We start from the raw sequence: 27,614 nt of genomic DNA on the forward strand, positions 1-27,614 counted from the left end.
AAGGTGGTGGGCAAGGAACAGCTTGTAACCTGACACTGTGCTGCTGCCAAACAAGAGAAGGCTGCCTGATGGCGGCCCTGGGCCTCTTGGCCATCTGATGTTGGCATTTTAGGACAGGGGTAGACAGGGAATATAGTTTTTAGGCTCTTTCGGGGCTATATCACCTAACTCATTGGCACTGAAATAAGTAAAGATTAATTAATCTTCTGTAACTTCGGTAGGTTGCTGGCTTTGAGCCCTGAGTAGTGGAATTTTGGAGCCCAGAGGTCTCATGGCAGTTGGTCTTTGATGAATGGTCTTGGGACAATAGAAACTAATGTTTTGGCAGTCCTTCGGCAACCCCCTGGACAGGGTGGGGTCATCCCCAGGGGCTGGGGATGGTGCAGGTAGGGAGTAGTTGTGGGCTGTACACTTTAAAACACCCTGCCAGAGTGTAGCTTGGGGAATTTTTAATATTAAACATAAAAAAGCATCACATGAGTAATGGGTAGACAGAAATGGACATAATTCCAGAGCCACTGGTAAGTGTTGAAAGAGAGATATGTATCAAGGTGAGAAGAGACACAGGGGGAAGTGATGAACTTTGGCAGGGGGTTGGGTAGTTGTTATTCTCTTTCTTTGGATGTTTCATTTCTAACCAAATGGACTCTTTCCCATGTGAAGGAGTTAGAGATATGGCTGTGGGAGTGATTGTCTGATGTCAGAGCTCAACAAGAATCAGAGTTGAGTGAGGGGTTGGCCTTGAGCATTTGATACAGAGAAGACTTCTGTTTCTCACTGGGGAAATTATGCCTTAGTCCCATACCCTTTTAAGCTAATTCAGAAGGGAGAATATATTCTATAGAGCTGATTCAAAATCAGCCCTCTTGGTTTATTTCTGCTTTGGAGAGAACAACTGAAGTGGTTTTTTTTTTTTTTATGAAAGTGGTTGAAAAAAACCATGGCCTTGGAACCAGGTAGCTCCACTCCTTGTGGCCTGGAGCCAAGGCAGACCTAGTTGGTTAGCTTGGTGCATGGAGTTGAGGTGGAGGGTGCACATCTACCTTGCTAGAGAATTAAGATCTCTTTATTAGCTGTCAGCCACCTGAAACAGCCTCTCTTACCACTCCTGTGTTACAGCCACTCTTCCCAGAAGAGTGCATACTTTACTTGCTTTGTCTCTCCCTTCTTTCCCCTTTCCTGTCTCCAAGAACCCCAGGTGGCATCTGGTGAATGTTTTTTCTTTAGACTCTCTAACTTTGGGAGCTTCAGAATCACACTTCCAGTGACTTAGGGATCATTTGGTATCTGAAAAAGGTAAATATCATTCTGGAATGTGAATTGAAAGTAGTAATCCTTTTTATAATCAGGAACTGTCCAGAGATGCCTTAGGGACCTCAGCTTTGGCCACTTCCTTGTCTTTCTCTCACACCCTAAATCAATAATAAGTTAGTAAACTAATCATCACACAAATACCTTCCCCCCCGCCTTTTTTTTTTTTTTAAAGGTTTTTATTTATTTGAGAGAGAGAGAATGAGAGAGAACACAAGAAGAGGGAGGGTCAGAGGGAGAAGCAGACTCCCCGCTGAGCAGGGAGCCTGATGCAGGGCTCCATCCCAGGACTCCAGGATCATGACCTGAGCCGGAGGCAGTTGCTTAACCAACTGAGCCACCCAGGCGCCTTACCTTTTCCCCTTTTCTATACTTCTGTGACAGTAAACATTGTGGCCCAAGTAAGTCTTTCATTTATCTTTTTCATTCTTTCCTGGCACCTGCTTTTCCACTAACATGTGTACTAAGTGCAATAAAAATGAATTATTCTTCCTCCTAACTAGCATCACATGAGTAATGGGTAGACAGAAATGGACATAATTCCAGAGCCATTGGTAAGTGTTGAAAGAGAGATATGTATCAAGGTGAGAAGAGACACAGAGGGGGAAGTGATGAACTTTGGCAGGGGGTTGGGTAGGTGGGTCATTTCAAGTGGACAGGGAGAAAGAACATACTAGGCAAAGGGGAATGACATGAACAAAGTTGAAGAGGTTTGTAAGAGTGGGGTACATCCCAGTAACTGCAAGTGTGACTAAAGAAAATGGTTTGTGTTTGAAGTGTAGGAAATAAAGCTGGTGCTAGATCTTGGTGGACCTTCTGAACCTTGCTGATGGTTTGGATTATTTTCTAAAGATAGTGGAGGGCTGTAACATGATCACATTAGAGGCAAAGAATCATACTTGCTGTTAAATAAGAACACTGGCACTCGTGGAGGATGGATCAGAGGGGAATTAGGATTAAAAGGCTAGAGGCACCTGGGTGGGTCAGTCAGTTAAATGTCTGCCTTCAGCTCAGGTCATGATCCCAGGGTTCTGGGATCGAGCCCTGCTCAGTGGGGAGTCTGCTTCTCCCTCTGTCCCTCTGCCCCCCCCCCCCCGCTTGTATTCACACGATCTCTCTCTCTCTCTCTGTGTCTCTCAAATAAATAAATAAATCATTTTTAAAAATATTAAAAGGCTATATAATATAGTCTAAGCTAGAAATTGTGGATGCTTTCACCAAGATAATAGTAGTGAAAATGAACTCTATAAATAGAAGTCCTAGAGAGTTAGAATCAATGGGACTTTGCGTTTGGTTGATTGGCTTGAGAGGTGAAGACAGAGAAGGGTCTGAGATGACCCCAAATTTCTCTTTGGTTGGTGGATGGTTGTGGCATTAGACTATATAAGATGGTGTAAATTGGGGGAAGAGAGCAGAAATTTTGGATAACTCAGTCTGAGGTAATATGGGATGTCTAGGTGAAGATGCTTAGTAGCATTTGGACCTTGGGAGCAAGACCACAAAAGATAAAAGTTTAGGGGTCATCCCATTTTATGAAAGACAGGGACAGATGAAATCACTAGAGCCATTTGAGAGAGCTGAGCAGCAATGAGAATAGTAGTAGGAAAGGCAGGAGATGGAACCAAGGAGGTGCAGTTTCTAGGAAGAGCTACTGAGAGGGAACAAGTAAGATAAGGATTGAAGTGTTTGAGCCTTTCACAATTAGGAAGCCATTGTTGACCTCAGTGGAGTGATGGAGACAGAAGCCAGATTGGAGAGGGAATGAAAAGGTGGACAGAGGAAGCATTAAGAGGTCATGAAGTGGTGACAGAAGAGTAGACTGCTCTTTCAGGAAGCTCAGTTATGAAAGCAAGAGGGAGAGGTTGGTCGGTTGGAGGGCATACAGGTTTGGGGGAGGGGGGTGTGTAAGATGGGAGAGACTCCAGTATATAAATGTATGATGGACGGATGGTGGTAATGATTCTACAACACATGGATGTGCTTAATGCCACCAAGCTGTATACTTTCAAATGGTTAAAATGGGGCGGGGGGGGATGTATGCTAGTAGATGGAGCCAGATTCAGAGGAGAACCACGTGGATGGGCTGGAGAGCCTCTGGCTGGTGGGACCTTTCTCTGAGATGGGAGAGCAGGATGGTGAGGGCATCCTTTACTCTCTTCTTGACCATGTGAGAGGCAAGGGCATTGAGAGTGGAAGAGGGGATGGAGTAGGGGACTTGAGAACACAGAGCCAGGGGTACAAGAACCAGAGTGGGTTCTGTGAAAGAATTGCTGGGTAGGATTGAGGCCCCACCTGTGGTTGGAGATGAGGGTGCGGTATAGCCACGTCAGTCTGCACTACTGACTTTTTTTTTTCTTTCTTTCCAGCAGTTTAGAAAAGTTGTTTTTGTCCCATCCCCATTCCACTTCTGCAGCTGGTATTTCAAGTGTCACGCTATCTGTCTGTGTTTGCCTCTCTACCTCTCTACCTAATCTCTGGGCAACCTTATCGGAAGCTGGTGAATAGTGAAACACACCCTTTGGCTCCCCTTTGTTATCCTGCCTTGAATGAAAAAGTGCTGCCTTTTCAGACACCCTGGGCCTAAGACAGGTTTGTGGTTTTCTGATGCAGATTTTAAAAATACACACACAACTTGGATTTAGAAATATTATGGTGCTTCACTTACCTCTCTAGGGAAGTGGGCTGGGGGCTGTTGTGTAGCATTTCATGACACTGATACCACTCTTCTTTTCTAGAACCCAGTTTCTTTTTATAGGGGACAGTAACTTTGAACCTATTTGGCTGTTGAAAACAAAGCTGCCTTCAGGTCTTGGCTCCTGCCCTGCTCTCCTCTACTGCTGGCAGGTCCTGAGCTGGGTGCAGTGACCTGCTGGGCAGGGCATGTATAAAGCAGGTCTAGAGCTGGTAGTGGTCATGGACAAGGACCAAATATTCCAGCAGACCAGAGGGTAGAAACCATCTGGATTCTCCTTGTGGGATTCCCTGATCTCTATATGTGTATTCCTTCTCCCAACCTGATGGCACTTGCCTAAAGATACTCAATCCATTTTCATTCGATATGACTTATGTCTCAAATCCTAGCAGAATTCTGCCTGAATCCCCAGATGTCTGGGCAGGCTGAAGAAGTTTATTTTCCTGTCCACTTATTCATTCAAGAGGTAATTATTGTACACCTGCTATGAACTAAGAACTGTCCCAGGCATAATAATACAGCAGTGAACAAATTGGCAAAAATCCTTACCCTCATGGGGCTTACATTCTAGACAGGAAGACAGACAGTAAATAAATAACAATTTATAGTATGTCAAGTTGTGGTAAGTGCTTCAGGGAAAACCAGGAAAGAGGATATGCAGAGTGGGGAGTCAGTTTTAAGTAATGTGGTCAAGGAAGGCTACACTAAAAAGGTGACATTTGAATAAATACCCAAGGGTAGTGAGGGAGTAAACTGTGCTCCTGTCAGCTCCATTAGAAGACTTCTGCCCTTGGAGGTGAGAGTTTTTTTCCCCTCTGCTCACTGTATTGTTTCAAGAACCTAGAAAAATGCTCAGCACATAATGGATGCTCAGTATTTTTTGAATGCATGAGTGATCTGAGGGAAGAGTATTTCAGACAAAGGAAGCAGCTAGTGCAAAGGCTGAGGTGTGTGTCTGGTGTGTATGAGGAACAGCAAAGGGGCTAGTCTGGGTGAGGGGATGTGCATGATGGATAGCAGGAAGAGGATAGGAGAGGGGTAAGGTGTGTATGGGGTGTAGATCTTTCAGGACTCCTTGAGACCTTTTCAGGGGGTCCATTAGGTCAAAACTACTTTCACAATAATACTAAGATGATATTATTTGCCTTTTCTACTCTTTTATACTCATGAGTATACAATGGAATTTTCTGGAGGCTACATGATATGTGTGTGTTGCAACAGAGGGAAATGCCGAAAGCAGATATGGGAATCCAGCTGTCTTCGTAAGACGGACATTAAGGAGATTTGCAAAAATGTAAAAACATCACTCTTCACACTGAATTTTGTTTTGGAAAATATTATTGTTTTTTATAAAATATGTTAATATGTGGCTGTGTAATGGATTGTTATTTTTATTTTTTAAAAAAGATTTTATTTATTTGACAGAGAGCGCACAAGTAGGCAGAGCAGCAGGCAGAGGGAGAGGGAGAAGCAGGCTCCCTGCGTAGCAGGGAGCCTGACGTGGGGCTCGAACCCAGGACCCTGGGATCATGACCTGAGCCGAACAGACACTTAACTGACTGAGCTACCCAGGCGCCCCTGGATTGTTATTTTTATTTTTTATTTTTTTTTGAAGATCTTATTTATTTGTCAGAGAGAGAGCGAGCGTGCGCAAGCACAAGCAGGGGGAGGGGCAGGCAGAGGGAGAAGCAGACTCCCCGCTGAGCAAGGAGCCTGGTGCGGGACTTGATCCCAGGACCCCGGGATCATGACCTGAGCCGAAGGCAGATGCTTAACCAACTGAGCCACCCAGGCATCCCTGGATTGTTATTTTTAAATGAACTAATAACTATTGAAATTTTGTTCTCTTTTAACCTCAAATACATTAAATATGGATAGATCTTTGGGCCCTCAATATTTTTAAGAGTATAAAAGAACTCTGAGACCAAAATTTTGTGAAATACTGCTACAAGGCCTTGTAGGCCATTGTAAAAATGTTTGCTTTTTCCCTAAAATGGGAGCTATAGCCATGGCTCTGGCTGAGTCAAGCAAAATGAAATTTAGTGAAAGTGGTTAAAAGGTCCTGATGGGTCTTGAAAACAAAGCATATAAATATAGGGCGAGGGAGACATATTTTAGAAACAACACATCAATAATAAGAATTTGGAGTTGTACTATACAGTATGTGTCAACAGTTTAGGGTACATTTCAGTCAAGCTCTTTACTTTTTTAGTTGGGCCTACATTCTGCTGGAGGAGATAGACAATAAGCAAATAAACCGCATACTGTGTCAAGTGATAACAAATGCCAGAGGAAAAATAAAGCAAGGGTGATAAGAGACTAGTGTTCTTTCATGTAGGTGGTCGGGAAAAGTTTGACTAATAAGGTGGTATTTGAGCAAAGATCTGAAGAAAGTGAGGAAGAAACCGTGTAGCTGTCTGGGTGGAGATCATTATGCAGAGAGACAAGGAAGGGCAGAGACCCTGGATGCGCAGCCTGCTGAGGGTGCTTGATGAACAGGAAGAGGCCAGTCTAGCCAGAGCCTAAGGAGCGTAGGGGAGAGTGGTAGGCCGTAAACAAGGAGATATGGAAGTGGGGGCAGGTCACTCAAGGCCTTATAGCCATTGTAAGGACTTTGGATTTAGCTATGGGGTGGGAAGCCATTGAAGCCTTTGAGCAGAGGTATATCACCTTATTTGACTCACATTGAAGTGAATGCTAGGGCTGCTATATAGAAAATATTCGGGGTTGGGGGAGTGGGATTTGGACAGTGGAAGTGGAGAGAGGCAGTAATCCGAGTAAGAGATGATAGTGACTTTGGCGAAGGTGGTAGAAGGAGAGATGGTGAAAAGTGGTTGGATTTGGGCTGTATTTTGAAGATAGACTGAAGTTACTGAGGAATTGACCATGAGATGTGACAGAAATTGGAATATTTCTAAGGTTTTTGGATTGAGTGACTAGGTAGGTGGATGGTGTTGTCATTTGCTGAGATGCAGAATACTAAGGAAGAAGTAGGCTGAGGGTAGGAATGGGAACCAAGAGCTTGGTTTTGTGTATGTTAAGTTTGAGATGCCTGTCAAATATCCAAGTAGAAATGTCAAATAAGCAATTGGTTATTACTTCAGAAGAGAGAAAATAAATATTGGAGCACCATCAACTATCTCTACTATGAAATGGTGCTTAAAGCAATGGACTGGAGGATTTTCAAAGTGGATTGTGTCTCATTAATGGGTCATGAAATCAATACAGTGGGGATCAGTGATTTTTTTTTTAATGAAATAGAATACAAAACATCAGAATATCTCAGTAGTAAGGATAACTTTTGTGAAGGTTTTAAAAAGTTATATTTATAGAGAGATAACTGTGTGTACAATTTAAAAATTTTTTAAGCCACCGATGATGTTTAGGGAGTAGATGTAGATTGAGAAGAGTGCCCAAAGACGAAGTGATCCTGTGGCCATTTCAACATGCAGTGTGAGGGACAAGCAGAGGACATGGGGAAGTAGCTAGTGAGGTAAGATGAGAACCAAGAGAGTGGTGTCCTAGAGGCAAAGAAGAAGGGATGATCAGCTGTGACTCATGCTGCAGATAGGTTGAGGAAACTAGGATTGAGAATTGACTGTTAGATTTGACAATGGGGAAATGATGCATGTCCTTGATGAGATGTCTCTGTGGAGTGGTTGGGATGAAGCTAACTGCTGTAGGTTTAAAAGAGAGTGGGAGAAGAGAAAATTGTGACCACAGGCAGTCCTTTCTGGGAGTGGAGTAAGCTAGTCAGAGGAGATGGGGACAGGGCATGGTTTTTAAAGATGAGAGGTGTTACGATGATGGAAATAGTTCACTTTGGGGGAGGGGGTTGATGCAGGAGAGAGGGACCAGTTCAGGAGGCAGGGCAGTTGAGTAGGAGGGGATGGGATTGGGTGCACAGGTGGAAGGTTGCTTCAGGTAGGCATGTGGATAGTTGTCTGTTCACTGTTACAGGAGGAAAGGCAGATGAGATGGGTATAGACATTAATGATAGGAGCTTGTGGAAGAACGCTAAAGAAGGTAAACTGAAAACCATGTCAAAATAGAAATGGTTGAAAGAGAATGTGTAGATAGCAAATATTTGGAAGGTTGTTGTGTAAAAGGGAGGAACTAGTTTTGTTCTGGATACCTCTAAGAGGTAAATTTTGGACCACTGGGTAAAAAACTATGGGCAGAATGATTTTGGTCTACTACATAGAAATTGAGTCCTTGGGAAATTAGCATTTCAAGCTGATCAAAGATTGTGAAGACTACTGCCTAAGATAGAAAGTTGCCTGGGGCGCCTGGGTGGCTCAGTCGGTTAAGCGGCTGCTTTCGGCTCAGGTCTTGATCCCAGGGTCCTGGGATCGAGCCCCACGTTGTGCTCCCTGCTCAGTGGAGGGTTTGCTTCTCCCTCTCCCTCTGCCTGCCTCTCTGCCTACTTGTGCTCTCTCTCTATCTCTCTGTCAAATAAATAAATAAAATCTTAAAAAAAAAAAAAAAAAAAAAGAAATTTGCCTGTCATTGGAGGTGTTCCTGTGTTGTGGATGGTACATAGAAAATGCAAGTGTGGGATGGCTGGCCAGGCTAGATGATCTTTTAGATCCTACCCAGCCTTGACCATTGTGTATTTTGTGATTCATGGCAACTGGTAGTAGGCAGACTGGACAACTGAGAAACCCCAAATTCTGTTCCAGGTTAATCTCTTGCCAGTTGTTTGTATGTTCTGGGAATGCTTTGGCTGCAGGTCTGCCCCTGGGAGAGGCAGATCATTAAGATATGACAGAGTGAGTGCCTTTCTTTACAGGACCTCGAATTTTTCCCAGCAGCTCTACAGTCATCTTTATGGGGGTATTTATGTCCCTTTGGACGGCCGCAACGTTGGTGTTCTCTGAGCCCCGGTGATGTAGCTGACCCTACCTAGCACCCTGCACAGCTGTCAGCCAGACTACTTCCTGAGTCTGCACAGGCGTAGGTGGCTTGGTGTCCCTTCAGTCAACAAAACCCCATTGAACGTCTATTGTGTGCCTAGAACTGGTAGATAGTACTGAGCAAAGTAGATGGGAGCCCACCCTTGTGTAGAAGAATAGCTTTTTGGTTGTGCTTTCTCACAACCTCAGTGAGCCTTTCTTCCGGTCAGGGGCCCTTCATCACCCTGAGAGCCTCAGTCAGATTATGGAGCAAGAAGGTGTTGATTTTTTGGTCTCTTTGTAACTCAGCACTGTCCTCTTGGTAGTGGGTAGGTTGAAGTTCACCTCCTGTTCTGCCCTGAGTTCTTACAATGCATGGAATGGCATTAGATGATTCAAAAATTCTTTGTAATGGACTCCTCCAAGGTGTTGCTGGTGGCTGGGGTGCTAGAGCCTCCTGAAGAATGCAGACTGATAAGAACTCTGCTAGTACTATTTTAGTTGCCTAGCTTTTCAGCAGCCAACGGGAAGAATTACTGTGAAACCAGACCGCTCTTACTTCCATTTATGAAAGGGCTCCATTTCAAAGGAGCAGATGCAGCGATAACTTGTGAGAAGAAGAAGAATCCTGCATTGTGTGTCCTTACTACATTTACTTGAAACTGCCTGTCTGTCGGTAGCTGGGCAGCGACCTTCGTAGCAGGCAGGGTCTGTCTGTGGTCTGTGTGTACACCGGCAGGTTCTGGCTCTCGGGCAGCAAGGGGCTGGGAGCATGCTTTCTGATGCGCCTTTATTTCTCCAGCTATATTCTCAGGTGGTTTTTCCCGTAATGGTGAGGCTTTGGGCTCTGAAGTAGACAGCTCTGGATGCAAAACATGGCTGCGCTGCTTTCGTGCTGTATGAACTTTAAAGCTCTTCAACCTGAAGTTTCCCCATCTGCAAATGGAGGGAATAGATTCTACCTCAGAGGAGTGAGGTGAAGATGAAATGATCTGACAGCTAGTAACTCTTCATTCAGTACGTTAGCTATTTTTACCATTAGTGATGGAAATTTTATTTTTTTTATTTATTTTTATTTTTATTATTTTTAAAGATTTTATTTATTTATTTGACAGAGAGAGACACAGCGAGAGAGGGAACACCAGCAGGGGGAGGGGGAGAGGGAGAAGCAGGCTCCCCGCAGAGCAGGGAGCCCGATGTGGGACTCGATCCCAGGACCCTGGGATCATGACCTGAGCCGAAGGCAGTCGCTTAACCAACTGAGCCACCCAGGCGCCCAGTGATGGAAATTTTAATACCTAAGTTTGGCAGGAACTTACACAAATCTTATTCCTTTAGGCCTCCACCCATGCCGTTATCGGACCTTCTAGGACAAATGGAATGGAGAGGGTACAGAGCAATGATGGAACAAAGAAAGTTTTGAAACTTTTTTTTTTTTCCCCGAAAAACCAAAGCTATCTGAGCACTCGAGTTCTGGTGTGTGAGCCATTTATTTAGCCAGAGTATAACCTTTTGTTGCTGGGATTATAAATGACTGGTTAGTAATAACTACCGTCACTTACAGGGTCCTGCTGTGTACCTAGCACTGCTAAACATTTCACATCCATTACTTCAGTTCCTGCAAAACTCTGTTATCCCGTGGGTATTACTTCATTTTGTAGATGAGGAAACTATTTATAAGAGACCGGCCTCTGGGATTGTTCTTTTTTGGTTGGAGGGGGACATCGTTCTTTTTGACTCCTTGTTTTTCTGGTGTAGAATAAAAAGTTAGAGAAGATATAACATAGGGGCTAGGGCTTTAACCATGTCTTCAGAATTGGAGACTTAGAAGAGAGCACAGAGATCATGTTGTCCAGACTTTTTCTCAGATCCCTCTAGAAGGTCATAGCCAAGGATAAGGTGGTATGAGAATTCATAACAAAAGTGCTACATTTTTTTTTAACTAAAAATTTTTTTAAACTCATTTTTTCCTATTTTATTTTTTAAGAGATTTTTTATTCATTTGAGAGAGAGAGTGCATGAGCATGAGCAGGGGGAGGGTCAAAGGAAGTGGGAGAAGCAGGCTCCCCACTAAGCAGGGAGCCCTGACGTAGGGCTCCATCCCAGGACCCTGGGATCATGACCTGAGCCAAAGGCAGATGCTTAACTTATTGAGCCACCCAGGCGCCCCTCCTATTTATTTTATTTATTTTTACATCATGATAAATGTGCTCTTTAGTCCCTATCTCCTACTTCCCCATCTCCTACTTCACCATCTCTCCACCTCCCCTTTGGAAAAAAGAAAATTGCTAAACATAATAAAAACATGAGTGATAGCCAGTCGAAAAAAAATTGCACATGTACAAACCTAGGAATTATAATAGAGTATAATATAACTTAGAATAACATACTTTATAAGCAAAAAACTGAATAAATACTGGTTTTTAGAGCAAGAGACTATAAAAAGTGGGCAGGAAAATATGAGAAAGAACTTTTGGGAATGAGATCTAAAAATGTTGAAGTTAAAAACTGATTGAACAGATGATTAGAGAAAATGAATAAATCTAAACATTAAGGGATTATCTAGAATACAGTATATTGAACAAGGGGAAACTTTTTTATTCAAGTGTAATTAACATACAATATTACATTAGTTTCAGGTATACAATATGATTCAGCAATTCTATACATTTCTCAGTGCTCATCAAGATATGTGTACTCTTGGGGCACCTGGGTGGCTTAGTCATTAAGCATCTGCCTTCGGCTTAGGTCATGGTCCCAGGGTCCTGGGATCGAGCCCCACATCGGGCTCTGCTCGGCGGGAAGCCTGCTTCTCCCTCTCCCACTCCCCCTGCTTGTGTTCCCTCTCTCGCTGTGTCTCTCTCTGTCAAATAAATAAAATCTTAAAAAAAAGATAAGTGTACTCTTAATTTCCTTTATCTGTTTAACCCATCCTCCCCGCCTCTCCCCTCTAGCAGCCACTAGTTTGTTCTCTGTATTTGAGTCTGCTTTTTCGTCTTTTTTTGTTTGTTCATTTGTTTTGTTTCTTAAATTCCACACATGAGTGAAATCATATGGTATTTGTCTTTCTCTGACTTATTTCACTTAGCATTATACCCTCTAGAACCATCCATGTTATTGCAAATGGCAAGATTTCATTCTTTTTTATGGCTGAGTAATACTTAATTGTATATATACCCCACATCTTGATCCAGTCATCTATGAATGGATACTTGGGTTGCTTCTATATCTTGAAAAGTGCTACATTCTTGCTAGTTGCTCTTCTTAGGACATCACTCCCTGTCCAGGCTTACCTTTGCATTTTTAGATACAACTTTTTGGTAGCACAGTAGAAATCTCTGTAACATGTATCCAATTCTCCTCTACCTTCCCTAGCCAGGCAGGCCAAAGTCAGTGCTTTTCCCCAGCACTGGTTCTTCCAGTGTGGAGCTTCTGGGCTCCCATACAGAATCCCTTGAGGAGATTCTGTTCCCCTTATCAGCTCCAAAGAAACATAGTATTTCCACTACAGGTCAGGCTATAGCTGCAAAGACCTGGTCCCTGCCCTAGGGAAGCTCTTAGTGGAAGAGAGAGCCATTTAAATAATGGCGTTGCAAACTGACAGTTGCAGATGAGTAATACAATATGACTAAAGAGCAGATCTAGGGTTTGAGGAGGGGCACGGAGGTGGGGTGGGGGCTGGTTTCCTGTGTCCTCAGCATCTTGCTGAGTGTCAGTTTAATGCTAAATAGGATGGGAAGTCAGAAGTGAGCTGAGGATGGAATAGTGCAGAAACAAGAATACAGGAGAAAGACTGCTTTCCTTATTATGTTGGGTTTGCTTTCTAGGTACCCAGAGAACCTTAGATAAGGTTGTGAGAGATAAGCTGTTGGTGCCAGAGATGGGAAGCCTTAGGAGGCGACAAGGAGTCTCCTTCCCAGACTGTCTGGTTCAGTCAGCTCATTGCCTCCTGAGGTGAGGGCCTCAGTGTTCCCATCCACAGATGATAGTAGCCTGAGAGGCCTTTGTTGCAGAAAGACTGGTGAAGAACTCAAGGCATTTGTCAACTTTGGTCTTTGTTTCTGAGACAAAACACAAAGGAATCTCTGTAATCTCAAGTGCAGTTTTCATCTAAGTTTCCTCCTAATCACATTCCAAAATCTGCCTTCCTATAGATCTACTTACTCCTAGCATCTATTTAGACAAGTCACACCTCTGACTGAATGGGCTAGGGAAAGAAGCATTTCATAGATTCCTTAATAAGATTCAGAGATTTACACATCTGCAGTGGCTAGGAGAAAATTAACTAGACTTGACTCTGGTTTCATACTCTATTTTTTTTTAGAGAAGGAGAGGGAGAATCTTGAACAGTCTCCACACTGGGCATGGAGCCTGACACAGGGTTCAATCCCACGACCCTGAGATCATGACCTGAGCCAAAACCAAGAATCAGACACTTAACCACCTGAGCCACCTAGGTGCCCCTGGTTTCATACTCTTGAAGTATAATTCCTAGTTTCTTGCTTTATTTCTCTTTCCCTTTTCATTTTTTTTTATTTTTTATTTTTTATTTTTTTAAAGATTTTATTCATTTATTTGACAGAGAGAGAGAGAACAAGTAGGCAGAGAGGCAGGCAGAGGGAGAGGGAGAAGCAGGCTTCCCGCTGAACAGGGAGCCCGATGCGGGGCTCGATCCCAGGACCCCGGGATCATGACCTGAGGTGAAGGCAGCGGCTTAACCGACTGAGCCACCCAGGCGCTCCTCCCTTTTCATTTTTTTAAAGGTTTTATTTATTTATTTGAGAGAGAGAGAGAATGAGGGGGGAGCGGACGGACAGAAGGAGAGGGAGAAGCAAGGAGTCTGAAGCGGGACCCGATCCGGGAGCCTGGGATCATGACCTGAGCCAAAGGCAGATGCTTAACCGACTGAGCCACCCAGGGTGCCCCTCCCTTTTCTATTTTTAAAGATAGTTCTCACCTCCTACAAATAATCATCCACCTATTCTAAGAGGTAGAGATTGAGTGTTCTCATAACCAGCCATAAGTCCAGTGACAGCCTTTTACTCTTGTAAATAGAAACATAAATTCTGTCCTGCATGTACTTCACAGGCTGCCTCTCCAGCATTTTCCTCCACAGCCAAGGAATGTGCAAGGCTTCTGAGTCAGCAGTCAGCTGCCACGGGACAAAACATGCAGGATATTGTCCATTGGCAGAAATTGCACCAGTGCCCTGGAAACCTGGCATCATCTCCTCTTCCTCTTCCCTCCTCGGGCTCCTTACTTCCCTTTTCCCTTCCTTCCACACCTTGGCTTTTCAGTCCCCAGGATTTCTGGCACCTTCCGGCCAGGTTTCCTGGTCTCTAGGTTCCTGTAATTATGAATACGGAATTTTCCCAGGATACTAGCATGTTTGGCACACAGGGACGGTCCAGGAGAGGCCAGGAGGAGCAGGATCTGAGTTGACCTTCAGGAATGAAAGAAATGAGGGCAATAACAGGAATGGCCCTTCTGCAGTTCTCCCCAGCTGCTCTCAGAATGAATCAGAATGCCAGATTCCCCTTGCTAAATGACACAGTCCCAGTCCAGCAGAGTTACAGAGTAATGCTGTAGCACTTGAGAGTGTCTTCCTGCTGTGGTCATTTGGCTTGCAAAGTAGGAAAAGTGAGGCAGCCCAGGGGAATTAATCTTGTGTACTCTTACCTTGGGTGCTTGTCACATTGTTACAGGAGCCAACTTACCTCTATTTATCTGTTGTCATTAGTGACCTACAGGTTGAAATCCCTTAGAGTGGGCATTTAATACTTGACTACTGCTTGGAAGCAGACTCTCTGCAACTGTCTGGGAGCTGTGGCTGAAACCTGAAAGTCAGCAGAAGGATTGGCGGCCAGTTATTAATGAAGGTGTTCATCTGTGGTGGGGGTTGATTTGGAAATTCTCTGTGGTGGTTAGTAGCTCTGTGGAAGTGAATATTTCAAGCAGAGTGGGCTACAGCCAGCCAAGGGGGTGTTAGCGTACAAAGCAGAATTTTTCTTTGAAAATAAGTGCCCAAGACACTTTAGGGAGGTGTAAGCATAAGATAGGCCTTATGACAGGAGAAAGGCTTTTTAGAAATAATGTTGCAGGATCTTTTTTTTAAGATTTTATTTATTTGAGTGAGAGGGAGAGAGAGCACGCGCATGCATGCAAGCTGGGGGAGGGGCAGCAGGAGAGGGAGACAATCTCAAGCGGACTCCACACTCGGCGCGGAGCCTGGCTCGGGGCTTGATCTCAGGACCCTGGGATCACGACCCGAGCCGAAACCAAGAGTCAGATGCTTAACCAACTGAGCCACCCAGGTGCCCTAAAGTTTCAGGATTTTTAATGTGTTGGTTTCAGCAAGAACATCCTGGTACTGAGTGCTCCAAATCCTGGCAAGGAGTGGAAGGTGACTGCAGTTCAGGAACAAAGAGAGATCATTTTCTTCTTTGGCAAGAGGCAGAGAGATCAGACCAGGTGTTTTCAAAGCTTTCCAAACATTATGACTCTGGTGGAGTCAAAGTCGACAATGAACACAGGTCGGGCATGCAGGGTCAGGATTGCAAAATGCTGTCTGTTTGCCAAAAAAGCACATAAAGCCACAGAAACCTACACAAGGAAGGCAAGAGTCAATCACTCTGGGACCTTTTTTCTAGTTATTGGTTGTTACCTGTCACCCTTCTGTCTTTGGATAAACACATCTGTTTTTTCTGCCCCTATAAGACATCTTTTCATTATGTACCATTTCTAAGATAAGCCTTGGCGTATAAGAAAAAGAGTGGGCTCTTTTTAGGAACTTTAAAATATTTCTCTTGCTGCGTATTGTTTCCTAGAATAAACTTTATTGAGGGGGAACTGGAGGTTAGTTCCAGTTAATTCAATTTCTTGATGGACTCTTGGCCACGTGTCTACTAGACAAGCTGTGTTTTTTAGCAGTGTAGTTTTTATATCCAGAGCCAGGAGAGATTGTTGAGTAAGTACATATCTGAGATGAGAAGCTGAGTCAGTGTGTTCCAGGTGAAGAGTTACCATCTTCGACTCAGCTTCCACAGTATATGAAGAGTGCCACGTCTGCTGACATAAAGGGAAAATGTCAGTTCTTTGTGTATAGCTATTATTTTCTCCCGCAAAGCTTAAGACAGGTCTCCTGTTGATTTGGTTTAGCCCTTATAATATCATGGTGAGGTGTAGAGAGATGCAGGGTGTTACTTCTACTTCACAAAGAGGGATTCTGTTGCAGATGCTTACCCAGTGGTGCCTTCTTCTGACAATTGATTTCATCAGCACATACAGTTTGGTGGCTCCCAGTACTCTTGGATTGCTTCACTAGTGAGTCACTTCTTTCTTCTGTACCCCTCCTGACCACAGTGAATCAACAGCCCCCTTCCTCTGTCTCCCCCATCTCCAAGAGTGAGTCCTCTTTAAAGCAAAGTTTCAGTGCAGTCCTGTTTGTCACACACAGTAGTGTGACCATGAGGATTTTCTCAGCACTAAACTCGGAGAACTTCGGAATTGGAAGAGGAGTTTAGAGACCATCCAGTGTAACCGCCTCATCTTACACAAGGGAAAATGAAGGCCTGGTGAGGCAAAGTGACTTGTCCAGGGTCATGCAACCAGTATCTGGCACAGGGGGCTCAGAGCCATGTTAGTGCTCATCCCCTTGCTCTGACCTGCTTCTCTGTTCTTACTATGTCTTAGTTTTCACTCTTGGCCCTTTGTCTCCTACCTCCCAATAATAGTTCTAGGTAGTGATGATACATGAAACGTGGTACAAAAATGATGAAACAGACCCAAGGGAGTGAGTGCATTAAAGGAGCATGTAAGGTGCCTTCTCCCATCTTAAAGCTTCTATCCAGGAAACATAGGGTGGTGGATGTATAGATGTTTTTAATAAGTGGAAGGTGTAGACATTATGATTACTGTCAAATATGTTTGTGGGCAAAATGAAATGGCTATAAAATCTTCCCACCCTGACATGTACCACATGCAGGGGCAGGACTGTTTCAGTCCTTTAAAACCCTACTGACTTTGCCACTTCTGAACTTTGTGCTTCTTACTCTTAGACTGCTGTGACACTGCCCTTTGGTTCTCTTCAGACCTCTCTCCACTGTGCCTCACAATCTTTTTAGAGAGCTCTTCTTTCTCTGCCAGTTCCTTACAAGTTGATGAGTCCCAGATCTCATCCAGGGCCCATGGCTCTCTCTTCCCATGCGCTCTCCTTGTGTGATTGTACCACTTCTGAAGGTTCAGCTACCACCTGTATGCTAATGACTCCCAAATCTGGGCCTGGGTCCCCGGCTACTCCCCTAAGCTTCAAATACATACCTGACTGCCTAGCGAGCACCTCTGTTAAGGCAGCTCAGACGTAACAAGCCAAAAGGGAACTCACTACCCTCCCCTTACAAATGAGTTCCTCTATTTTTAATTCATTGGCCTGGTGTCATTATTTACTCAGTGGCCTAAGCTGGAAACCTGGGCATCATTCTTGAGTCTTTCATCTGTAAAAGTCACTCACTCACAAGCCTTCCTATTTTATTTCTTTTCCTACCTTCTACACTTCTTCCCTGCCTGGCTAACACTGACTTATCCTGAAAGACTCAGCGTCACGTTTCAGAGGTTTATCTTCAACAAGGACCCATTATGATTAGGTACTCATTGTCAACGTTCCCAAGTCCCTTGTGCCCCTCTCCCTCTAATGACACTCAGCAAAGTACATTTAACATTCTGTTTATGAGTCTGTCCCACTGAACTGTAAGATCCTTGAAAGCAAACACTGTCTTGCTCATCTTTCCATCCCCAGTGTCACAGATAGTGCCTGGAGTACAGAAGATATAGGATATACATTTGTTGAATGAATGGCTATGACACTTCAGAACTCCATTTGAAAAGGAGTTATGTCGGGCGCCTGGGTGGCTCAGTTGGTTAAGCGACTGCCTTCGGCTCATGTCATGATCCTGGAGTCCCGGGATCGAGTCCCTCATTGGGCTCCCTGCTCGGCGGGGAGTCTGCTTCTCCCTCTGACCCTCCTCCCTCTCATGCTCTCTGTCTCTCATTCTCTCTCTCTCAAATAAATAAATAAAATCTTTAAAAAAAAAAAAAAAGAAAAGGAGTTATGTCTCCTAGAAAATGTTTGTAGGTAGAAATTTAGATTTGCTAACCATTCCTTTTTCTTTCTTTATTTTTGTTAGATTAATGTGACAGAATCAGGTGGATCAACAGCCATCCCACTGCCCCCTTTGTTGGGGGCTGCTGAGAGTGGGGAAGCATGGAGGACAGTAAGAATGAGACAATGAATCGCGCTCATGTCCTCTTTGACCGGTTTGTGCAGGCCACCACCTGCAAGGGGACCCTCAAGGCCTTCCAAGAGCTCTGTGACCACCTAGAACTGAAGCCTAAGGACTACCGCTCCTTTTATCACAAGCTCAAGTCCAAGCTTAACTACTGGAAAGCCAAAGCGCTGTGGGCAAAGTTGGACAAGCGGGGCAGCCACAAAGACTACAAAAAGGGAAAAGCATGCACTAACACCAAGGTAAGGGTTTGGCTTCTCCTAGGCCTTGGGGTCACTAACCTAAAGATTTAACCACAAAAGAAAAGATTGTGAGCAGAGATAGGCCAAAGAAAGGGATTGAGTAGAGGTAGACTGGGTGAGAACTAGGCAGAGTCTAGCAGAGACTTAGTACAGAAAGTCAAACTCTGTGGATCCATTACCAGTGTTCAGTTGACTGTTCCATGTTCCAGACCCTGTTCTTATTTCATGTATTCACATATTGAACAGGATTTCAGCTATTTAAGTACAACCCTGAAGTCAAATGGTATAGGAACTTTTTTTTTCCCCCTGAGGGCTCTGTTTTGAATTTCACACTGTTAAGAGGATGCAGGTCGCTTAGCAAAGAAGAAGCCATGCCCTGTTAGCATCCTGTCTGAACATGGCTTCATGATGCCTGGCATGTCATCTTTATAAAGTCATCATTCCATACTCAATGACTAATAAGGTCTAGATAGTATTTGCTAACTTGGGGATCTGCCACTTCAGACCTCTTTTCATCCATATTCCGAAGGTTTGTTTTGATAAGCAAGGGCCTTGTAAACCAAAATATTTCTTTTGCTCTCTTCACAATCTAGGGAAATAGAGTTTTCATGAAACAGGTGAGATATTCAGTCACCTGTGCAGGGGTAGGTACAGGGAGGTGGAGAAGGAACAATATATTTCCTGCTTTCCTCCTTATGTGCGAACACCTTCTGGGAGAAGTTTGAAAAAGCTAGCAGGGAAATGAAGCTGCAAATGACTTCATGACTAGATTATTAATGTCCTTTCATGAGCTTTAATTTGCTCTGTGTGGAGACCTAGAGACCCTCCCCCAGTGGATTTGCCTCCGGATAGATACTCATCAGCAAAATTCAAGAAATTCAGAGGCATGACTTTTATGAGTGAGTTGTGGTGTTTTATTAAGAATAATACAAATTAGTTAAGTGTCCATTCTCACCTTGAGTACTTCTCTAGAATGTGGGTCTTTAAGATCATTTCCCTGGACTTTCAGTCCAAAGATGGTGATTTTAGAACTCTTTTTGGCACATAAAACTTTGGCTCTTAAAAGTTGCCTTCTTGGAATCCTTGAGTGGTAGATTCATTTCAGGACTCTTAATATTGTCTGAACTATGTGTTTAATAATCTGTCTCCTTGGACAGAAATCTGCTTGACTTAGAAACCTTTCAAAAGGTCCTCTCCTGTTAATAAAAGATGACATGTGATTTTCAAATCGTTTGTTGAAATGATGACCACTTCAATATATTGCAGATCTACAAGGTGAACATGTGCTGGAATAACAGTTTATTTTTGTGCAGCACTAACAGTTAAGAGTCTCCTCTATCCATAACAATCACCAGCTTTTCTCTCAAGCCATTGCAGATGCTCTCCTGTGACCCAGATGGGTCTGAAGATTTCTTAGGAGAATAGCCTTACTTGGGGGCTTTAGGGAATGACGGTTATGAGATCATGAAACTGTTATAGAAATGTGAGCTTTCCTGAGAGGTGCTACCTTTGCCCTGAAAGTAGCTATGTTTTTCAGTGTCTCATCATTGGAGCTGGCCCCTGTGGTCTCCGTACAGCCATTGACTTATCCTTATTGGGAGCTAAGGTGGTCGTTATTGAGAAACGAGATGCCTTCTCCCGCAACAATGTCTTGCATCTCTGGCCATTCACCATACATGATCTGCGAGGTCTGGGTGCCAAGAAGTTCTATGGCAAGTTCTGTGCTGGAGCTATTGACCATATCAGTAAGTAAAAACAATCCTCCTGCAGGATCCCACCCCACCCTCTACCCACTTGTTCAGTAGAAAGAGGCAGATTATTTGAGGGAATTACTCAACAGCCCAATTTGTTCTCATATCATTAATGTCTAATGTGCTTGGAGTCAAAATACCTGTGATGAGGTTGTCTATAACCTAGGATTCTTAATTGCAAGTTAACTCCTATGACATGAGTTTAACTTACGGATTTCTAAATTTAGGTCTTGAACTCTTCCTGAGCACTTGCAGTGGGTGGGATGGGCATTGGGGCCAGGCTAGAAAACACTACCAATTTGAGCCTTGACCCTCTGGTGGTTCTTAGTCCAATGGAAGAAGCACAAAGCATGAGTCTCTCTCTAATGTGATATGATAGATACTCTACTAATGTAAGAACAAAATGCTATGGGGACAGTACTGGGGAAACCACAGTTTTAGAAGTAGCCTCCTAGTTTGGTCACCAATGGCAAGTCAGTAGTGAGATTCATTTGGTTAGGTGATTCTCATGAGGTCGACAGCCTGGATAACTCTTGGCTGTATTTTTGTCATCTCCAAGCTCAGCTTGGGCCTATGCTTTTCTGAGATCCTATAGAGTAAACACAAGTCAACGCAGACAGTGATTTTCTTTCCATGACTGTTAAGTGGCCTATCTGAAAAGTGATTCAGAACAGACAATGTCTACATTATGAAGTTCAAGTCTTGTTTATTGATCATCGTTAATGATTCCAGGAGAGTCTTATCAAGGAACTTTTGTTCTGAGCTCCTCCGGATATGTCCTGCAAATACATCAAACTGCTGAACTGTTTGCTCTTCGAAGTGGTTGTGCCAATTTATCAAACCTGGCCAACACCTGCCACATTCCATTGGTAGAGGAAGCACTCTGCCCATCTGTTGGGCTATAATATATAAAGCATCTTGGAATCCAGTTGTCTGCAAATATTAAATGTGTGCTAGAATGGGATTTAATGAGGCTTTAGGAGTGTAACTCAGAAGGGTGGTGGTTTTGATAAGCTGGGGGAAAGAACTGAGATGACTTAGATGAGGATTTGCACGTACCAGATTAGTCAGAGGCTGCAGGTGAGATTGGTCTTAAGAGAGGATCAAGGGTCATTTGATTTGTCTGGATTTGTCTGCCTTATGTGGGATTTGTCTTGGAACTGAGAGGGTCCTACATTAGGGACTAGATTTTTATCTCAGTAGGCCTGGGGCTGCTACCATGTCTGACACTTGGTGGTCATTCATTGGACATAGAATAAATAAATAAATCTCACTGTGATAATGATCAAGATTTTCACTCATTTTGAGCCTCAGTTTCTGCACCTGTAGATCAGTGGTGGGAGGGAGAATGGTAAGAGACTAAGGTTGGATTAAGGTTTCCCCTTCTCACTTTGTAAGAGTGTGTGAAGATCAGGGAGGTAATAGGATGAAAGGGAGATGCTGTGGGAATCTCAGGAAGTAGTGCAGCCCCTTTGTATCAAACTGGAAAACCCACCTGAGGGTGCACACGTTTTACCTTCTCTGGTAAGTCCCATGTCCTGTCGGGATTGTAGATTCCGCTAGATGACTGTGACTCTGTCTGAATCAGAGGAAGATGGAAAAGAGAGTCTCCTGGTGGCCACAATCTGTGTTGTCTCAGAGCTTTTGGTTGTTTTGAACACCCAACCCAAGAGGTGGGAGTGGCCTTACATGTCTTTCTAGAACATCTCTTGCACTGAATTGTATTTGCCCTTAAAAAAGAAAGAAAGAAGCTGTAGAGCATGGCTTGGAAAATGTCTCCAGCTACAGGAGGCTTTGAGAATCTGGATAAACTGTGTAGGTGGGCAGGTGAGAACCTGAGCAGTAATTGCGACTAGTACTCTCTTTTCAAGTGTGCCCTCACTAGTATCATCTTTTTGTTCCCCCAGGTATCCGTCAGCTTCAACTAATACTTTTGAAAGTAGCCCTGATCCTAGGCATTGAGATCCATGTCAATGTGGAATTCCAAGGTCTTGTACAGCCTCCTGAGGACCAAGAAAATGAACGTGAGTTGGATTGGACAAATGAAAGGGATAAAAGGGCATGGAGTGTGTGAGAAAAGATGAGATCAAGGGAGAAACGTACAAGAATCTGTGGGTTGTTTTTAGAACTAGTTAAAGAGGTTTCTTCAGTAGTATAGCCTATACCTTTCAAGGAACTTTTGACTTAATGAGGAGGCTTTTGACATAGTATTAGATGTTGTAAACACTTGTATTCATTATAGCAAATCATGTCGTGGGGAACATTCTTTTGTGAGCCTTCTCCAAGGCTTCTTTTTTTCCTGTGTTTTGTACCCCATGCTTTTACTCCTAGTGTTTTCAGTTTTCAAAACCTAGGGTTTTGTGCAGTTTGTATCTAGAGGTGTCTTAGGTGTATGAATATAGTCTGGGTAATGACCTTCGTTTTGACTTTGGTCCACAGGTATAGGTTGGCGGGCACTGGTCCACCCCAAAACCCATCCTGTGTCAGAATATGAATTTGAAGTGATCATCGGAGGGGATGGCCGTAGGAACACCTTGGAAGGTATTGGTCAATGCTGCTTTGCCTGGTTCATAGCAGAGTGAAAGGTAACCCTCCCCCAACCCTGGGGTGAGAGTTTGTATCATCAGAATCCACATTCCTAAGAATCTGCATATGCAAAAAGAATCTGCATATGCGTGCTATCTATTCTAACTGAATGACAGGCCCAGCCTTCCACTAGCCAACTGGTACTTGGGTTACTTCTTATAGGGCACTCTTGTTAAGGCACTAGGAGGTAATTAATTGGTTGACACTGCAGGATTATATCTAAGTTTAGTAAGCTGGTGGCTTCCTTTCCTCTCTCTCTTTCTTTTTCTTTCTTTTCTTTCTTTCTTTCTTTCTTTTTCTTTTCTTTCATTCTTCCTTTCTTTCTTTCTTTCTTTCTTTCTTCCCTTTCTTCCCTTTCTTTCTTTTTCTTTCAATGAACTCCCTTGCACTGAGTAGTATTCTGGTCAGTTAGATTTCAGATTGTTAATATGTGGGAGACTTTGACTTCTTTCCTGAAATTCATATATTTTGGGGCAGGTAAACACCTTATTTTCAGATAAGAATTGCCCTAAAATTTTCCCATTGATTCCCATCCCGCATGTTCCCTAATGTCTTCATCAACAGCCCTTCCTGTTTGAAGTGATCTTCCTTCTTCTCTAGCGAGCTGTGGTCACCTCTGAAAATTTTCTTTCCTTCCAGGATTTCGCCGGAAAGAATTTCGTGGCAAGCTGGCCATTGCCATTACAGCAAATTTTATTAACCGAAATACAACAGCAGAAGCCAAAGTGGAAGAGATCAGTGGTGTGGCTTTTATATTCAACCAAAAATTTTTCCAGGAACTGAGGGAAGCCACAGGTTGGTGTAGATGCCTCCAAAGCAATAAGGATAGAAATTTAAATAACTACTTGTGATTTTTCTCTCAGAGGTTTGGTAGGGTGGGTGATCATTGGCATTATTGCTGTTGTTTGCCCCCCTGCTCTTTTTCTTTCTATAGTGCTTTCCTTATTACTGTCTCCTCCTCTATTATTCTTTACCGTCTTTACAGTGATAGGGCTGTTCTGGGCTTGGTTTTTATTTGTTTGTTTGTTTGTTTTTAAGGGTTCATTCTGCCTTTTAGCAACTCTTCTCCAACCCTTTCCCCTATGCTATGGCTCTAAGTGATGGTGCTCAATGCAGTAAGCTACTGATTGGTAGTTCTCTGGTTCTCTAGAACCTAACTTTAGATACTGAGTATACAGTCTTCCGGGGTTCCAGTTTGGACATGAAGTAAACAATGTGCTAGGTAGGAATGAGATTGTTGTATGATAGCTTTTGAATAAATTAACTTATTTTGCTGCCACAAAAATGTGCATCAGATTTCATTTCTCTGTTTTCTAGAACATGATTGCTTTCTATTACATCTGTTTTTTAGATTATTGAATTAAAAAGTCAGTAGTTCACGTTCTGCTTCTAGGCATCTAGTTATCTGTCCTGTTAAGAGCAGAGGTGATTCTCCCAGTTGCCTTGATGACTATCAAAGACATTTAACTTGAGAACTAACCCTGACCTCTTACTAGAAGTTAACCTTTCTTTCTCTTCCAGACCTTCTATTTCTGCTTACTATTGATCATGGTTTTTAGGATAACTTAGGGTATGAAGTGAATTATAGAGCAGTGCAGGTATAAACATAGCTCCCCCTCTTCTTATGAACTGAATATGCAGGAAGTAAGAATCGGGCTCAGACATCTCTTTATTTTCACTTTCTCTGTCCAGAGTGTTACAACCCTGGTCTCTGAGGATCCATGTAAACTTTCTGGCTGCCCTAACGTACCTTCATTTTCAGCAAGCCCCCGTGTGACAGATTTGTTTTCCGGTTGTAGGTATTGACTTGGAGAATATTGTCTACTACAAAGACGACACACACTATTTTGTTATGACAGCCAAAAAGCAGAGTTTGCTAGACAAAGGGGTGATACTGCACGTGAGTAATGGATTTCTTTCAAACCTCTTTTTATGTTGTACTAGTTAATGTGACCACTAAGAGAAAGAATTTTATTGTCTGATGAGTTTTTCCTGCAAGGGAATGAAAATGAGCACCCAACTCATCTCCTAGAAACATGTACTCCTCTAAGGTTTTTTTAGTTTAACTTCTAAAAAATCTTTTGTTATGGAAAATTTCAGATGTACACAAAAGTAGAGAGAATCATACAGTGAACCCCCATGTGCCCATTACCTTGTTTTAACAATTATCAACACATGGCCAATATTATTTCAGTAGTACCCCACGTACTCCTCACTCCTGCCATTGGATTGTTCTGAAACAAATCTCAGATAACAGTTATCTCAGATACTCAGTTTAATTTTAGGTGATTTGGTTTGTCGTTTTAGCTAATTCCACATATGACTGATTAGTAGTTGGTTAATAGGTCGTCTTTTGGGAGAGGGTGGTAGGGGGACGGGAGTTTGACCTGGAAGCTTGAGAATGGTTCTGGTTTTACTGCAGATATGTCTATCAGAAGTCTAGGGAACACTGGCTGGATCAGGGTATATTTAGACCTCTTCATAAACAATGATGAGAGGTCTGGCTCAGCCTTTTTTCCAGGTGGATAATTGTATGACATTCCCTGAGACAATGAACAGAATATGAAATCAGAGAATCACAGGATAGGTGGTTCTTTAAGGAGAGTCTCTTAAGTCTTATTTGGTGTTCAGTCTGAATCAGAATTACTATCCCCATGTGATGAGCTGGAGAGAAGAGGCACTAGATGTGCTGATTCAGGCCTGTACAGTTCTTACCACAGACTTGTGGCTGAATTTCAGGGTGCCTTTGTCTCTGCAGGACTGAGTGATACTGTTGCTGTATCTGAGAGCAGTGGTGGGGGCAAGCCAGTGAGCACGTGCCTGCCGCACAGCCTCTTCCCAGTCACGGACCTAGGACCTCGTATCTGTTTCTCAGCCTTGAGCTCCTTTATGTTATATAAGGAAACAGGACAGAGCAGTTCGTATAGCCCATCCTGCCAAAAACATAAGCAAGATGTACTTGGTTGGATGCTTTATCAATAAGAAATAGCCAGTGAACCTGGTGGTATACTTTGGGACTAAGTTAAGACAAATCTACCATCTTAGGCAGAACAGTGGTTATCAGTTGAAACTTGTTTTATTGTGCTTCACAGTTACTGCATTTGTTTGTTTACTTATTTATTTTACAAAATTGAGGGTTTGTGGCAACCCTGCACTGAACAAGTCTGTTGGTGCCATTTTTCCAACAGCATTTGCTCATTTCATATTTCTGTGTTATAGTTTGGTAATTCTTGGCAATATTTCAAACATTTTCATTATTATATTTGTTATGGTGATCTGTGATCAGTGATTATAACTTGCTGAAAACTCCAATAATGGTTAGCATTTTTTAGCAATAAAGTATTTTTTAGTCAAGGTAGCTTCATTGTTTTTTTAGACATAATGCTATTGCACACTTAATAGACTATGGCATAGTGTAAACATAACATATATACTGGGAAACCAAAAAAATTCATTTGGCTATATTGCGGTGGTCTGCCACTGAACCTGCAGTATCTCCAAGGCATGGCTATATGTAGGAGCAATCTAGAATGCCAAGACCTGATTTACTTTTGCTTTTTATTTATTTTTTTAGAGGGCAGGGGCCACGTTTCTACGTGTGCTGCTAAATACTAACCCGGTTGTGGTCACTTACTTGAACAAACACGGTTTCAAGGACCAACTTGAGTATTTGTGTTTTGACTATTAACATCTTGTAGTGGTAGCTGAAAGTACCATCAGAGTGACACTTGGAAACAAACCTTAGGCCCCACTTTAGGAGAATAAAGATTTGGCTCAGTTAGCCAGGAATCTCCAAAACAGAGAAGAAGTTTTTCAGTCCTTTATGTGGAAAGCTGTTTTTCCTCTCATCTTTGTTTTTCTTTGTTGGTGGGTTTCTGTGGAGCCTTTCAGAATCTTATGTATTATTTCGACAACTTCTGTTCCATTTTCAATATATTTCTTCCCAGCCCCCTGGACTGCCATTGCTCCCACCTCACATCTTTTTGGCACTGGAGCTTTTGGGTGCTTCCTTTGAGTTTGATGAATTACACAATGCTGAGTATTTTGTGTGGTCCCATTTGCCAGAAGCTATTTGCTACCCAGAAGATAATAATCGCCAATATAACATAAATTATAAAATGCATTTTCAGTTTAGAAAGTACCATCACATAAATTATTTATTTGGTATTCAAAACAACTCCATGAGCTGGATTAGGCAAGATTAAAGAAGTATGACATGCTCCAAGTAAATGGAAACACCAGGCAGCAAAACCTGTGCTCTTTTAGAAACAGCCTCCCCCATGGGGCACCTGGGTGGCTCAGTCGGTTGAGCATCTGACTCTTGATTTTGGCTCAGGTCATGATCTCAGGGTTGTGGGGTCATTGGGCTCCATGCTCAGCAGGGAGTCTGCTTGGGATTCTCTTTCCCTCTCCTATCCCCCCTGCCCCCTTGCTCGCCCTCTCTCTCAAATAAATCTTTTTTTTTTTCTTCTTTTTTTAATTTAAAGAAGGGGCACCTGGGTGGCTCAGTCAGTTAAGCATCTGCCTTCAGCTCAGGTCATGATCTCAGGGTCCTGGGGTCCAGCCCTGCATCAGGCTCTGCACTCAGTGGAGAGCCTGCTTCTCCTTCTCCCTCTGCACCCCCCCCTTCACGTGCTCGCTCTCTGCTTTCTCTCTCTCAAATAAATAAATAATCTTTTTAAAAATAAATAAATAATTTTTTAAAAATTTTTATTGTTATGTTAATCCCCATACATTACATCATTAGTTTTAGATGTAGTGTTCCATGATTCATTGTTTGTGCATAACACCCAGTGCTCCATGCAGAACGTGCCCTCCTCAATACCCGTCACCAGGCTAACCCATCCTCCCCCCCC

General features: G+C 43.1%; 1 protein-coding gene across 4 annotated transcripts in view; it reads left to right on the top strand.

Annotated features, from left to right (window-relative positions):
* The window catches only part of MICAL3 (microtubule associated monooxygenase, calponin and LIM domain containing 3), a 198,256-nt gene that overhangs the window by 68,183 nt on the left and 102,459 nt on the right, over positions 1-27,614 (top strand). For all 4 annotated transcript variants that reach the window (XM_081820923.1, XM_081820925.1, XM_081820926.1 and 1 more), the window contains 6 exons: positions 18,081-18,421; positions 19,959-20,166; positions 22,080-22,196; positions 22,612-22,713; positions 23,398-23,553; positions 24,558-24,658. In XM_081820923.1, coding sequence (XP_081677049.1) covers positions 18,158-18,421; positions 19,959-20,166; positions 22,080-22,196; positions 22,612-22,713; positions 23,398-23,553; positions 24,558-24,658 — 948 coding nt within the window. In that variant the 5' untranslated portion in view covers positions 18,081-18,157. The remainder of the gene's footprint in view (positions 1-18,080; positions 18,422-19,958; positions 20,167-22,079; positions 22,197-22,611; positions 22,714-23,397; positions 23,554-24,557; positions 24,659-27,614) is intronic.

This window comes from Leptonychotes weddellii, chromosome 5 (genome assembly GCF_054177405.1).
Source record: "Leptonychotes weddellii isolate Sample4059 chromosome 5, ASM5417740v2, whole genome shotgun sequence".
Taxonomy (NCBI): Eukaryota; Metazoa; Chordata; class Mammalia; order Carnivora; family Phocidae; genus Leptonychotes; species Leptonychotes weddellii.